Consider the following 12452-nt stretch of genomic DNA (forward strand, 5'->3'; position numbering starts at 1 on the left):
TTTTAAAACTACCCTTCATAAGATACTATTATTTTTATGTTTAATCCAAACAATAAAAATTTATAAATGTATATATTTTTGCTAAATGTGTTAAAATATATAGAATGTGTTTTTTTTTTTAATTTTTAAATTTACGATTTTAATTGACTTTTCATTTTTTAATGATTGTCTTGAGTAAAATAATAAAAAAAATTAAAAATAACAAGAAAATAATTAAAAATAACTATATCAATATATATTAAATAAAATTTTAAAAAATGATATTCTTAAAAAAACTTTACAACAGTATTTTCTATTAATTTTAATGTAATTTTAAAATGTTTTCAATTATTTAATATATAAAGTATAACTCGAATCACAAAGATCCCCTGCATCGCAGACTCAAAATGTGAACACGCGCGCACAAAATATCAAGCTCGAAAGATTCTTTTGCTTTGTACATTTCCGTTTTTAATTGGATATTCCATTTTTATTTCGCCACTATTACAACACTAGCAACTAGGAAAAGAAAAAGAAAACAAAAAAACCAATGAAATGATGCGCATTTACAAAGTCTATTATCGCTTATCTATCTTGACACCCTACCCTCTCTCTCCTCCACCTCCATTATTTTCTCCTAAGTTTTCTCGATTTAATTCGGTTCGTGGTACACCTGGCCACCTGAGAACTCACTCCAGAAGCACCTCCAACTTCAAACCGATCATGACTGCCGCCACTTCCAGACTGGCCAATCTCCTGCCGGCTAGCGCTTTTGCAGGCGAAGCTGCTGACGGTGGCGGTGGTTCTAACAATGCTTCAACTAATATCGTGGCTGAAGATGATGGTACTCACGTTGCTTCTACTGTTAACTAGATCCTTTACATTTCTGCCACTGATTGAGCTTTTATCAAGATACTTGATTATTTTTGCTGAGGATTTTATTTTTCAATAGATGACATTGATTCTACTAGTCTGGCGGTGCTTTAATCGTCAGAAGTTTTGTTTAGTGGCACCATAAAGTACGCCTCGTTAATGCTTATAGCTTCCTTTTTTCTAAAATAAAATAAAAAGAAGTTTAGTGAGTGTGTTTGGAAAGTCTAAAATACAAGAACTCAGTTTCATTGAAATCTATTTAGGTCTGCTCTTTCGCTAGCAAATCAGGAAAAAAAATTACAAGTCTTAAGACTTCTATTAAATTTTGTTGTTTTTATGATAAACACAAGATGAGAATTTAAATTCTTGTGTTTGGTTCAAATCTGCAGTGGAATTCATTTCATTTATTAGAAATTCAATTGTCAATTAATTTAGTGTTTCGTATGCTACAAAATAAATTCAGAATTCATTTCAAACGAAGTGAATCTTTGTGTTTGGTTTAGTGGTTTAAGTGAGAGAGAGAGAGGCTTGACGAAATCTAGTAAGGAATTATTTGTTCAAAACAGGGCAGTAAAACAATGAGGTTTCTTTCATCTTGTATAACAATGAGGTTTCTTTCATCTTGTATCTCAAATGGATTACATATAACATTTTCTTGGCTTATGCGATGCTTAAGTAGGAGTTATTGTTGTGTCCAAGTGATTACATTTATCTCATTTCATAAATTGTAGAAGCATTGGGAGGTAAGTATCAACTTCCACCTCCGGAGATTAGAGATATCGTTGATGCACCGCCTCTCCCTGCATTGTCATTTTCACCACAAAGAGACAAAATACTTTTTCTTAAGAGGCGAGCTTTACCTCCATTAGCAGAATTAGCTAGACCAGAAGAAAAGTTGGCTGGTATGCGTATTGATGGAAAATGCAATACTAGGAGCCGAATGTCATTCTACACTGGTATTAATATTCATCAATTAATGCCCGATGGTACACTAGGTCCAGAGAAGGAGGTACATGGATTTCCAGATGGTGCCAAAATTAACTTTGTTACCTGGTCGCTTGATGGTAGACATTTGTCCTTCAGCATTCGAGTTGATGAAGAAGATAATAGCAGTAGTAAGCTTAGAGTATGGGTTGCTGATGTGGAAACAGGGAAAGCTAGGCCATTGTTTCAATCATCAGATGTTTATCTAAATGCTGTTTTTGATAATTTTGTTTGGGTGGATGAGTCGTCTTTGTTAGTTTGCACTATTCCGTTGTCTCGTGGAGATCCACCTAAGAAACCTTTGGTTCCTTCTGGTCCAAAAATTCAATCTAATGAGACAAAAAATATTGTTCAAGTTAGAACGTTTCAGGATTTGTTGAAAGACGAGTATGATGAAGATTTATTTGACTATTATGCTACCTCACAACTTGTGTTAGCATCTTTGGATGGGACATTAAAGGAAATTGGCCCACCAGCTGTGTATACATCAATGGATCCTTCCCCTGATCAGAAGTACATTTTAATTAGTTCTATTCATAGGCCATACTCTTTTATTGTACCATGTGGTAGATTTCCAAAGAAGGTAGAGATATGGACAACTGATGGAAAGTTTGTGAGGGAACTTTGTGATTTGCCGCTTGCCGAGGACATTCCCATAGCATTCAATAGCGTGCGCAAAGGAATGCGAGCAATTAATTGGAGATCTGACAAGCCATCAACACTCTACTGGTATGCGGACAAACTTTTTATCTCTTAATATATGCATTTTAGTGTTCTAAAACCAGACCGAACTGACTGGTTCAACCGGGAATCAGTGCCTACCCTAGTCCAGTTAGACTTTAAAAATCAGAAATCTGGTCAAGCCTGTTTGACTGGCTGGTTTGACCAAATTTACCCGCTTGAATTGCTTTTTATTATAAATGTTCAATTTCTTTTTAGAGAAATTCAAAGGTTTTGTCAAGATGGTTCAGTTGGTCTGACCAGCTGGACTGATGTCAAGACCCTTGATCGATCTGATCACCGGTGCGGTTTTTAAAATATTGGTGCACTTGTAATTGTTTTTGTGGGTACCACAGTTTAAATTTAACTCCTTATATGTGGGTAGATATATTGCTTTATTCTCTGTTTGACATGTTTGAGGTTTTTAGGGCAGAGACACAAGATGGAGGTGATGCGAAAGTGGAAGTGTCTCCACGAGATATAGTATATGCACAACTCGCTGAGCCTCTTGACGGTGAACAGCCAGAAATCTTACAGAAGCTCGATCTTCGTTATGGGTATGGATATGAGTCGCATGTTTGAGTTCTTTTCCTACAAGCTTGGCTTTATACTAAAATATTTACGGGGTTGTGATTTTCATTTTATCCTTGGAAGATGATGTTTCAAGACTTCAAAATTTGTTTCTTGTCGTGCATATATGAGTAAATTGTTTGCTCATCTCGCCTATCGTGCATATATGAGTAAATCGCTTGTGTTCATTGTAGCTTTGTTTTGAGAACATGCTCAAAGAATTGAGCTAGAATCTCTTCTTGATGTGTTTCTTTGACCTTCACAGTGGAATTTCTTGGTGTGATGATTCACTAGCTCTAGTTTACGAGTCATGGTACAAGACGAGGCGAACAAGAACCTGGGTAATATCTCCTGGTGCTGAAGATGTGAGTCCACGCATACTATTTGATAGGTCATCAGAAGATGTTTACTCTGATCCGGGCTCCCCTATGATGAGAAGAACTCCTTCTGGAAATTACGTGATTGCAAAAATAAAGAAGGAAAATGACGAAGGTACTTATGTTTTACTGAATGGAAGTGGCGCTACACCGGAAGGGGACATCCCTTTTCTTGATCTGTTTGACATGTGAGTATTTTAGAAACCTTGCAGTGATGTGTTCCGCACCTTGTCCCTAATTACTCTTGTCTCCAGTTTTTTAAACCAAATTCTTTCAGAAATACAGGCAGCAAGGAAAGAATTTGGCAGAGTGACAAGGAAAAACACTATGAGAGTGTTGTTGCTTTAATGTCTGATATTAAGGAAGGGGACCTATACCTTGATCAGTTGAAAGTATTGACATCAAAGGAGTCAAAAACTGAAAATACCCAGTATTACATACAGAGCTGGCCAGATAAGAAAGCATGTCAGATTACAAACTTTCCTCATCCATATCCGCAGTTGGCGTCATTGCAGAAAGAGATGATTAGGTACCAAAGGAAGGATGGAGTTCAGCTCACTGCAACATTATACTTGCCGCCAGGCTATGATCCATCAAAGGATGGCCCTCTCCCATGTCTAGTCTGGTCTTACCCTGGAGAATTTAAAAGCAAAGATGCTGCAGGACAAGTGCGTGGTTCTCCTAATGAATTTGCAGGCATAGGTCCAACATCGGTTCTTCTTTGGCTGGCTAGGAGGCATGGAGTCTCTGTTTTTGTTTCTTTATGCTCTCTGTTTTTATGTTTTAGTATGTCCATTATCATTAACATCTTCTTCCAATTGCTCCTTTACCTTGGATTGTTATATCTTCTAGGTTTGCTATTTTAGCTGGGCCAACAATTCCTATTATTGGTGAGGGTGATGATGAGGCAAATGACAGGTATTTTGATATAAAAATTGTAGAATTTTGCTTCAAAGAGCAATGTGTATACGTGGGTTCTTTGTCATGTATTTATGGGATTAGATTATGAGTTACACAGGCACTTGTGCAAACTGAACTTTTATATTGAAATTATAGTTAGAAGTGATGCATGCCAATTTTTTATGTGTATATATTGTCCAATATAAATGTGGCATTAACTGTGTATTTTTAGATAATAAACTGAAACATACTGTGGTGCCATATTTTCCCATCACAGTTAAAAGTTACCTGAACATGCAATGACATTGATTACAGTCCCTTCACTTTTTCTCTGTTTGACCATGTATTGGTTTTCCTTTTCAGCTTCCATGATGTTTCTCTAAAGAAACTACACTATACATAATTAGTCCTAGAATTATAGTTTTGATGAAATGCCTTGTCTAGGTATGTAGAGCAACTGGTCGCAAGTGCAGAGGCAGCTGTCGAGGAAGTTATCCGACGCGGAGTAAGTTCCTTTATTCTTTCATTTTTTACTATAATGATTTTGGTTATCACTGAAATTGTGATGAAATCATATTTTTGGTTTTGTGCTGGTTAAGGTTGCTCATCCTGGAAAAATTGCTGTCGGAGGACATTCTTATGGTGCATTCATGACTGCAAACCTCTTGGCACACGCTCCTCATCTTTTCTGTTGTGGAATTGCACGCTCGGGGGCTTACAACAGAACTCTGACACCTTTTGGTTTTCAGGTAGCAAACTAGTTGAAAGGTGGATGTTTTGTTTAGGAGATGAGGACTTCTAGGAACAGAGCAATATTTTCCATATTTCTCCTCCCCTTTCCTGGTTTCCCACCAGTCCTGTTTCTTCATTTGGTTGGTTCAGCGATTTATTTAACTTTATTGGAACAGAATGAGGACAGAACACTCTGGGAGGCCACTACAACATATGTTGAGATGAGCCCTTTCATGTCAGCAAACAAAATTAAAAAGCCAATATTGCTTATCCACGGAGAAGAAGATAATAATTCAGGAACACTAACCATGCAGGTGCTTTATTCTTTATTTTCTATTTCTCCCTTTTTCCTTTTTCTTTTTATTTACATGATTACTTAAAAGTTTCTCACTTAAATCCTACAGTGACAATCACCCAACAATAGATAATAGCTTTAAGTAGAATACTTATTTCATTTTTTTTCCTTTAATTAGAGTTTCATATTTGAGTTCTGATTAAGTGGTTTAACTGAAATAATCATTTCTTGTCAATATGTTTACCTGCTTGTTTATTTGTATTTAATATGATGCAGTCGGATCGCTTCTTTAATGCGCTAAAAGGTCATGGTGCACTTTGTCGCCTGGTCATTCTTCCCTTTGAGAGCCATGGGTATGCTGCACGAGAAAGTATCATGCATGTTCTGTGGGAAACAGATAGATGGCTGCAGAAATATTGTGTGCCAAACACTTCTGATGTAAATGCAGAACTCGGTGCAAGAAAAGATGAAGCAAGCAAAGGAGTTATAGACACTGAAAACAATGCAGTAGCAGCCACCGGAGGCGGTGGCCCTGAGCTGGCAGATTCTGAGCATGAGGGGTTCCACTGTATTCCACGGTCATTATTATGGTAATTTCTTCAACCCATAGGATTACTGCTGTCATGCTACCCTGGACTCGACTATGATCTAGATTATCAAGTAAAATGAAACAAAATCAGGTTTCATTCTTTCCTATTGGAATCATTTCCTACTGCACTTTGATGAGCATGGAATATGGGTACTCGTGTAGAGCTTGGACTGCTTTCTTTTCTAAGATTTTCAAAGATTCTTTTTTGGAGTCAGGAAATTTTCTTAGTTGTGTCTAAGTATCTCTTTTGGACTTGGGATTCTAAGATAAAGTACGAATTGACTCTTGAAATAACTGTAGATAACAGAGGCCATTAATTCTTGCATGGTTTTTGTTTCCTTTTGGAGGGGGGAAGTTGACGATACCATCGCAGGTACCTGGCCTACCAGTCCCTCAGCAAGGTTCAGAATTTGATAAATAACAAACTGCACCAGCTTAGTAAATACAGAAGCATGTCTAAAGCACATGCCTGAAATTAACCATATCGTTTTTTTACTCCCTAATTGTAAATTGTTGTTGGCTCTGTAAGTTGTCTCAATTTTCTTTTCTTTTAATAATTTGTCAGTAAATGGCCAATTTAGTAGGAAAATGCGCTGTAGATTCCACTTCCCTCTCTGATTTCCTTTCCCTACTATATTAATTTTTTTTTATAAAAAAGATGAGTCCACTATGGTCCAAGAACAAAGGCCCAGTCATTGAAGTGCCTTTCGTAGTTATTATTAGTTGGTTGTGCTTTCCGGCTTCAGTCTCCTCTTTGTTATCTTTTACCTGTTGTTTCTTTATCAGTAGTTTGCTTGTGCAATTGGTGATTGGCCTATAGTTAGATCCTTCTTACTCTAGCTATAACTTTTTGGTTTGGTCGATCTCCTACTTTCCACTTCAATATTTTAATTCATGGTCACTTTCATCTCCGCTCTGTAGATTGAAGCGGATCTTCAGCTGCCAAGGACTAGAATAGGAGCAGCACTACTGATGTCTGAACGGATGCTGAAAAGGGGGAAATGCCTATCTCCAAGAAATGTGAAAATGTGCATCAAATAACCATTTGACTCGGAAATCTATTATTAGCAACTGTACGCTTAAATGTTACAACCTGAAGTAATGATCAAAGGAACAAGAAATCCATCTCGTTCATAATTCAGCGTAGCTTGCGCAGCACTGAACATGAATGTATCAATAATGAGATTAACAGTGAATTTTACAGTTTAATAAAGCAAAATTTTGTTGCACAATTTTGTGTACATCCCTTTCGTGTACGTTCTACATTCATTTAGGATGGTAATTCCTTTGACATCATGAACCACTTCCGTGATCAATTAACAGAGGTGAATGCAACCCAAACAAATGGCTTCAAAAATTGGTATCTTGGCCTAAGAACTACAGCAACAAAATTTAGAACAGGTAATCTCGAGATTCTCATAGGAGTGCATGCGTTGCAGAATACAAACAACTTCCCTTGTTCAGGCAAAAACTACAGGAGATTTCTATTTCTTTTTTGGACTTTGTCTTAGAATCCCAAGTCCAAGTCCAAAAAAAGTGAATGTTCTGCGTCTAAAATCAGAGTTTAGACATTAATTAGGGTAGAACTTCATTTCATGGAAACTGTTCCTTTTATATAAAAAAAGAAAAAAAAAATACACATGATAGAGGAAGAAGTCCTAAAGGTTTTGCAGAAAGAAAAAAGTTGTGAGAAAAAGAACCCATAAAAGGATGAAAATCATTAAACTTCACAAATTATGGGAATGTTATCTACTCCACAATCATAAGAAATTTTATTTTCAAATAGAAACTAAGTATGCTCAACTCAAGAGCAGCCAATGGGGCAAAAAAGCTACAATAATGCTGAAGCTGTCCATAATATCATGGTTGAGGCATAAAGCAGAATTTATTCTTCTGCAACCACGCTGATCTCACCTTTTTCCAGCAAATCATAAAATGCCCTCACTTTCCTCTGCTCATTCCAGTGATGCATTTTCCAAAGACCACCAGCAGCCAATCCAAGTGCAATCCCGATACATATCTCCTTGACAACACTGGGTCCTTTCAGGGTGGCATGAGCAATCCTGCCGCCAGCCATTTGGGTTCCTAATTAGAGCTGATAAATCTGCAACCAACTGCACGCACAATCATAACAAGTGAATTAATGTTTTCAATTAAAATGGATGGGGAACAATAGCGGTATTAAAATAATATTTACGTAAATAAATAAGGGGAAGAAGAACAGTAAGATGCCATTAGTTAATTCAATTTCTGAACCAAATAATATGACTTTCTTTGTAGGCAGCAAAAGACAAGTTAAACACTTTCTCTTCGACTCTTCACGTAATTTAAGTAAAAATCTTTCTCAGTTCAAACAAAATCCCATAATACAAATGAATCTAGACTACATCCTTCTGTAGCATAGCAATTAATATCACTTGGCTCTAAGTATAACCTTGTTTGAACTGAACAGCCAAATTCCAATCACTAAATTCTGCATAAACCTTAGCTTTCAAAAGCATCAATATCACAAGCATAACATAACGACGCATCATGTACATGCACAACAAAGATAATAAACGATGCCCTAGAAACCCTAAAGTTGATGAAAGAACAGGCCGCAATTCAGTTAGTTAGGGTTTACCTGAGGAAGATACAACCAGGTCGCGAAACAGAGAAAGAATACCTCTCGTTGCTTCCTACAATCTCCGATTTGCTTCGCACTCACGGGTATTGGGTTTTAGGGTAGAGAATATGGGCCCAGATAAATGGGTTGCAGATAATGCGCCTTTTTTCACACCAAATAATACTAGAGAAAATTACTTAGTTTAGGGTTTTTTTTTTTTTTTTTAAGTTTTCTCTTTTACGGCATTTTATTTATTTATTTATATACTCTATCATTGTTTTATTTTTACCTTCTTTGTCTATTCTAATTTCTTTTCTATCCTTTTTTTTTTTTTTTATTCTTTTATCTCTTGTCTTCAAATATATTTTCTTTTTACTATTAAATCTTTTTTTTTTTTAAATTGTTTTCTTTCTACAGATTTACTGTTTTTGCAATTGTAAAACATGAATTTAGATGGCGGTGGTGTTTCCCTCACCGTAAAGGTAGTTAGTAGTTTGCGGGATGTTTTCTTCATTTTCTCCTTTTGTGAAATGTTTGATTTCTTCTATACCAGACAATTTTCCATGAAAGAGATTTCCTTGAACATCAAAAAAACTTCGAAGATATTATCAATGAACAGTTCACCATCTGCCTTATCTTTCTTTATGAGAATGTTTAAGTTTGATCGTGCGCACAAACTGTTTTGTGAAATGCTCGACTTAAAGTGCAACTTCACTTTTTGCTCCTTTAATGCTTTTATTATCTGCTTGCATTGAGAGTATTCTCAAGGGTTGTTTTCAATTTGTTAGCTCCACTTATCTAACTCTGGATGGCTGCTGCAGATTGCAGAACTTCTTCAGTATTAGTTTTACTGAGATAACAATTTTTTTATAAACTAATGATGGGGATGGAGAGTTTTAATTGTTAATTTGGGTCACAAAAAGCTTCATTACTATGCTTACAAATCAGAATCAATAGGAAGCGAGATCCAATAATGAAATTTATTTTCTTTCTGTGACCATATATTTCTTTATTTTGTCTTAAAGAAAGCAATGAATTGTCAATCTAAGTTTTCTATATGTCAAATGAGTTGTTTACGGTGATGCGTAATTGCGCCTTCAAGAATGCAACTCCCATTACATGGTTACTAGGTTACTTAGTAATAAGTTATATGTTTGCATTTGCTCTGTCAACCCTCTTTGGGACTGGCTGGGAATTTATGAAGTGTACAATGCTTCTCCAGCACAGAGATTAGATCGGTCGGACGAAATAAAAGAAAATTCAAGTTATGGGTTGTAAATCTCTTGTTGTCTACAAAAATATTTAACTTTCAATTGTTTGTTGTTTCTTACTTTCAAGTTTTTCAAAAATAGAAGTACAGCATGAAGCAATTTTACAATATGTTTTTGTTCTCATACTAATGCCAATTTCTATTTTACTGGATATGTCGTTTAAACTACAGAAGACCGGTCCTATTGGAGCGTTACCTTTTCCCTTTTTTTGGTAAGAAAGCATTACCTTTTCTATTCTAGAGAGCTTGAGAAGGAAATTTTTATACCCTGATGATTTAGAATAGTTATTACTATAATTACTAAGCATAAATAAAAGTATAAGAGAGAATATTGTGATGATTAATTAATTAGAATTTTATGTGATGGGTGTTCTTAATTCGTCTTTATAAATAGAAGTTGACTAGATTGTTATATTTTAATTAAGAAATTATTAAGCTTAATTTTAAGACAAAGATATATGGAGGGCCAAAATTCAAAATTCAAGAAAAAAATCGTAAGATAAAATACTAGTTATATATTATATGTATATAAAAACATATACTGCATAGATATTAAAAATATATATATAAATTGATATCAATAATATAAAAGAAATCCTAAAAGGTAATTTTATATATTAATTTTAGATATTAGTAATATGCAAAATGAATATTAAATAGATATAAGAATATGCAAAATTGATATAAAAAATATGAAATATATATTAAAGAATAATTTTAGATATCAGTTTCGGATACTAATTATATACCAAATGTATACTTAATATATATGAAATATATATTTATAACAAATAACTTAATATTATAAAAACTATGAAAATATATACCAAATTACTAGTAACATATACTATTTTATAAAAATATATATATATAATTTTTTTATAATAAAATGATATTTTTAATATTTCTTAGAGTGCTTGCGAAAAAATAAACAAGACTCTAGTACATAAGGTTGAAACTTTCTTGGCAGTTTGTTCTTTGAATTGTTTTTCTTAGAAAGGTGTTTGGTTAAAGACAAAGTTTTAAGCCATTTCAAATAAGAGATCTTAATAGATTTTAGTTAAATTCATTGTTTGTTAAGCTAAAAAGGACTAAAATCCATGAATTTTGATAAAATTCATCATCTCCAAAAATCTTTTGTTTTTGGAGTTTTTATCAATTTAGTGAATGCTGAATTATTAATAACATATTTTATATTTCAAGATTAATTATTCAATTCATGGATTTTATGTTCAATTCAAATAATTAATTCTTAAAAAATTTATTGATTTCACTATTTGAAAAAATGTATAAATTCTAATTAAAGTTATTAATTCTAAAATCACTTAATTCAAGCGATATTAAAATATAATGTGTCCACTAAACGGCTAAATTCTTTTAATGAGTTTGTTTGCTTAAGGTGTTAGATTCAATGTGGCGGTACTCATTTAATCACTTTTTACTTTTTACTTTTCAATTTAATATAATAGGTATTTGAATTTATTTTTTGTGATATTTTAATATTTTTTAAATATTATCAAAAAAATAAAGTTTAGGGATATATTTAGTTAAGTTGAAAGTTATAATTTCTTAGATATTACTAAAAACTAAAATTTAAGTATTTATTAGATTAAATTAAAAATTAGAGTATTAAATTAATCAATATAAATTTAGTAGTATAAAAATGTATTTTTCCGAATAGTGACTATTAATAATGGCAAAAGGCCCAATTTGTTAACAATGTATAATAAAAAAGGAAAAATTATAAAATTAATGTTTTAACTATTTTTTGTAACTTAATATTTAAATTATTTTTAATTTAATTAAGTGTTTAAACATATTAACAATATTTAATATAATGTCTATAGATATTTTTACATATTAAAGTGTCTATATAATTTATTTTAAATAATAAATTAATTTAAATATTAATTTTTAATCTAATATTTTATTTTTTATTATTTTATTAAAAAATATTTGTTTTTAGAAAAGTAAAAATTAATTTTTATTATTTTATTTTCTTGCATTGTATAGGAGAAGTTTTTAGATAAATAATTTTTAAAAATAAAAATATTTAAAAAATGAATAATTTGTTTAAAATAAAATAACACCTCTTTACTTCTTTAGTGAAAAAAAATATATAATTAAAATAGAAAGAAAATTAAAAATTAAAAATCAAAATAAAAATTGTAGGTAAAATATTCAGGCCAATCTATATATAAATTAAGTTGAATTACTACTTTAATTTATAAAACTTGTAAGATATATCATCAGTAGAAGGAGAATGATTTCAATTTCTAGCATTTAAATTTTAATTTTATCTTATAAGATATATATATATATATATATATATATATATATATTAGACATTTGATTAAATAAAAATATAATTTAAATATTAAAATAAAAAATTAAAATAAAAAATTTATAATATTCTTATGAAAAATCACTAATTCAACTATAACTTTAAAAATTAGTTTATATAATTAATACCCGTCTTGTGTATAATATTATTTTAATCAATGGCTAAACGGAGACGGAGCTATTTTTAATCTTTAAACTGCTAATATTCTCGATTT

General features: G+C 32.5%; 2 protein-coding genes across 4 annotated transcripts; one reads left to right on the top strand and one right to left on the bottom strand.

Moving 5' to 3' along the window:
- Positions 1-480: 480 nt before the first annotated feature.
- Positions 481-7251, top strand: LOC8267343 (probable glutamyl endopeptidase, chloroplastic). 3 transcript variants are annotated; one of them, XM_015716899.3, is made up of 11 exons: positions 482-823; positions 1584-2565; positions 2985-3113; positions 3392-3691; positions 3781-4239; positions 4356-4421; positions 4848-4908; positions 5003-5152; positions 5312-5449; positions 5707-6020; positions 6941-7251. In XM_015716899.3, coding segments are annotated over exons 1-11 (2889 nt in total). In that variant the 5' UTR covers positions 482-534; the 3' UTR covers positions 6942-7251. The 3 variants fall into 3 exon arrangements, with proteins under 3 accessions (XP_048227524.1, XP_015572385.2, XP_048227519.1); XM_048371567.1 differs by lacking the exon at positions 6941-7251 and having other exon boundaries at positions 481-823; positions 1587-2565; positions 5707-6119; XM_048371562.1 differs by lacking the exon at positions 6941-7251 and having other exon boundaries at positions 5707-6119.
- Positions 7252-7724: 473 nt separating this feature from the next.
- LOC8267342 (cytochrome c oxidase subunit 5C) lies at positions 7725-8811 on the bottom strand. Its single transcript, XM_015716900.3, has 2 exons — positions 8643-8811; positions 7725-8133 (listed from the first exon to the last, which is right to left on the bottom strand). The coding sequence occupies exon 2, from the start codon at positions 8094-8096 to the stop codon at positions 7905-7907; it is 192 nt and encodes a 63-aa protein (XP_015572386.1). The 5' UTR covers positions 8097-8133; positions 8643-8811; the 3' UTR covers positions 7725-7904.
- Between the last annotated feature and the right edge of the window lie 3641 nt (positions 8812-12452).

This window comes from Ricinus communis, chromosome 1 (genome assembly GCF_019578655.1).
Source record: "Ricinus communis isolate WT05 ecotype wild-type chromosome 1, ASM1957865v1, whole genome shotgun sequence".
NCBI lineage: Eukaryota > Viridiplantae > Streptophyta > Magnoliopsida > Malpighiales > Euphorbiaceae > Ricinus > Ricinus communis.

Coding starts and splice junctions, on each gene's coding strand:
- LOC8267343 (XM_048371562.1), top strand. CDS start 535: ATGATGCGCATTTACAAAGTCTATTATCGCTTATCTATCTTGACACCC. Junction 824..1,583: donor TATCGTGGCTGAAGATGATG/GTACTCACGTTG, acceptor CATAAATTGTAG/AAGCATTGGGAGGTAAGTAT. Junction 4,240..4,355: donor CTTCTTTGGCTGGCTAGGAG/GCATGGAGTCTC, acceptor TATATCTTCTAG/GTTTGCTATTTTAGCTGGGC.
- LOC8267342 (XM_015716900.3), bottom strand. CDS start 8,096: ATGGCTGGCGGCAGGATTGCTCATGCCACCCTGAAAGGACCCAGTGTT.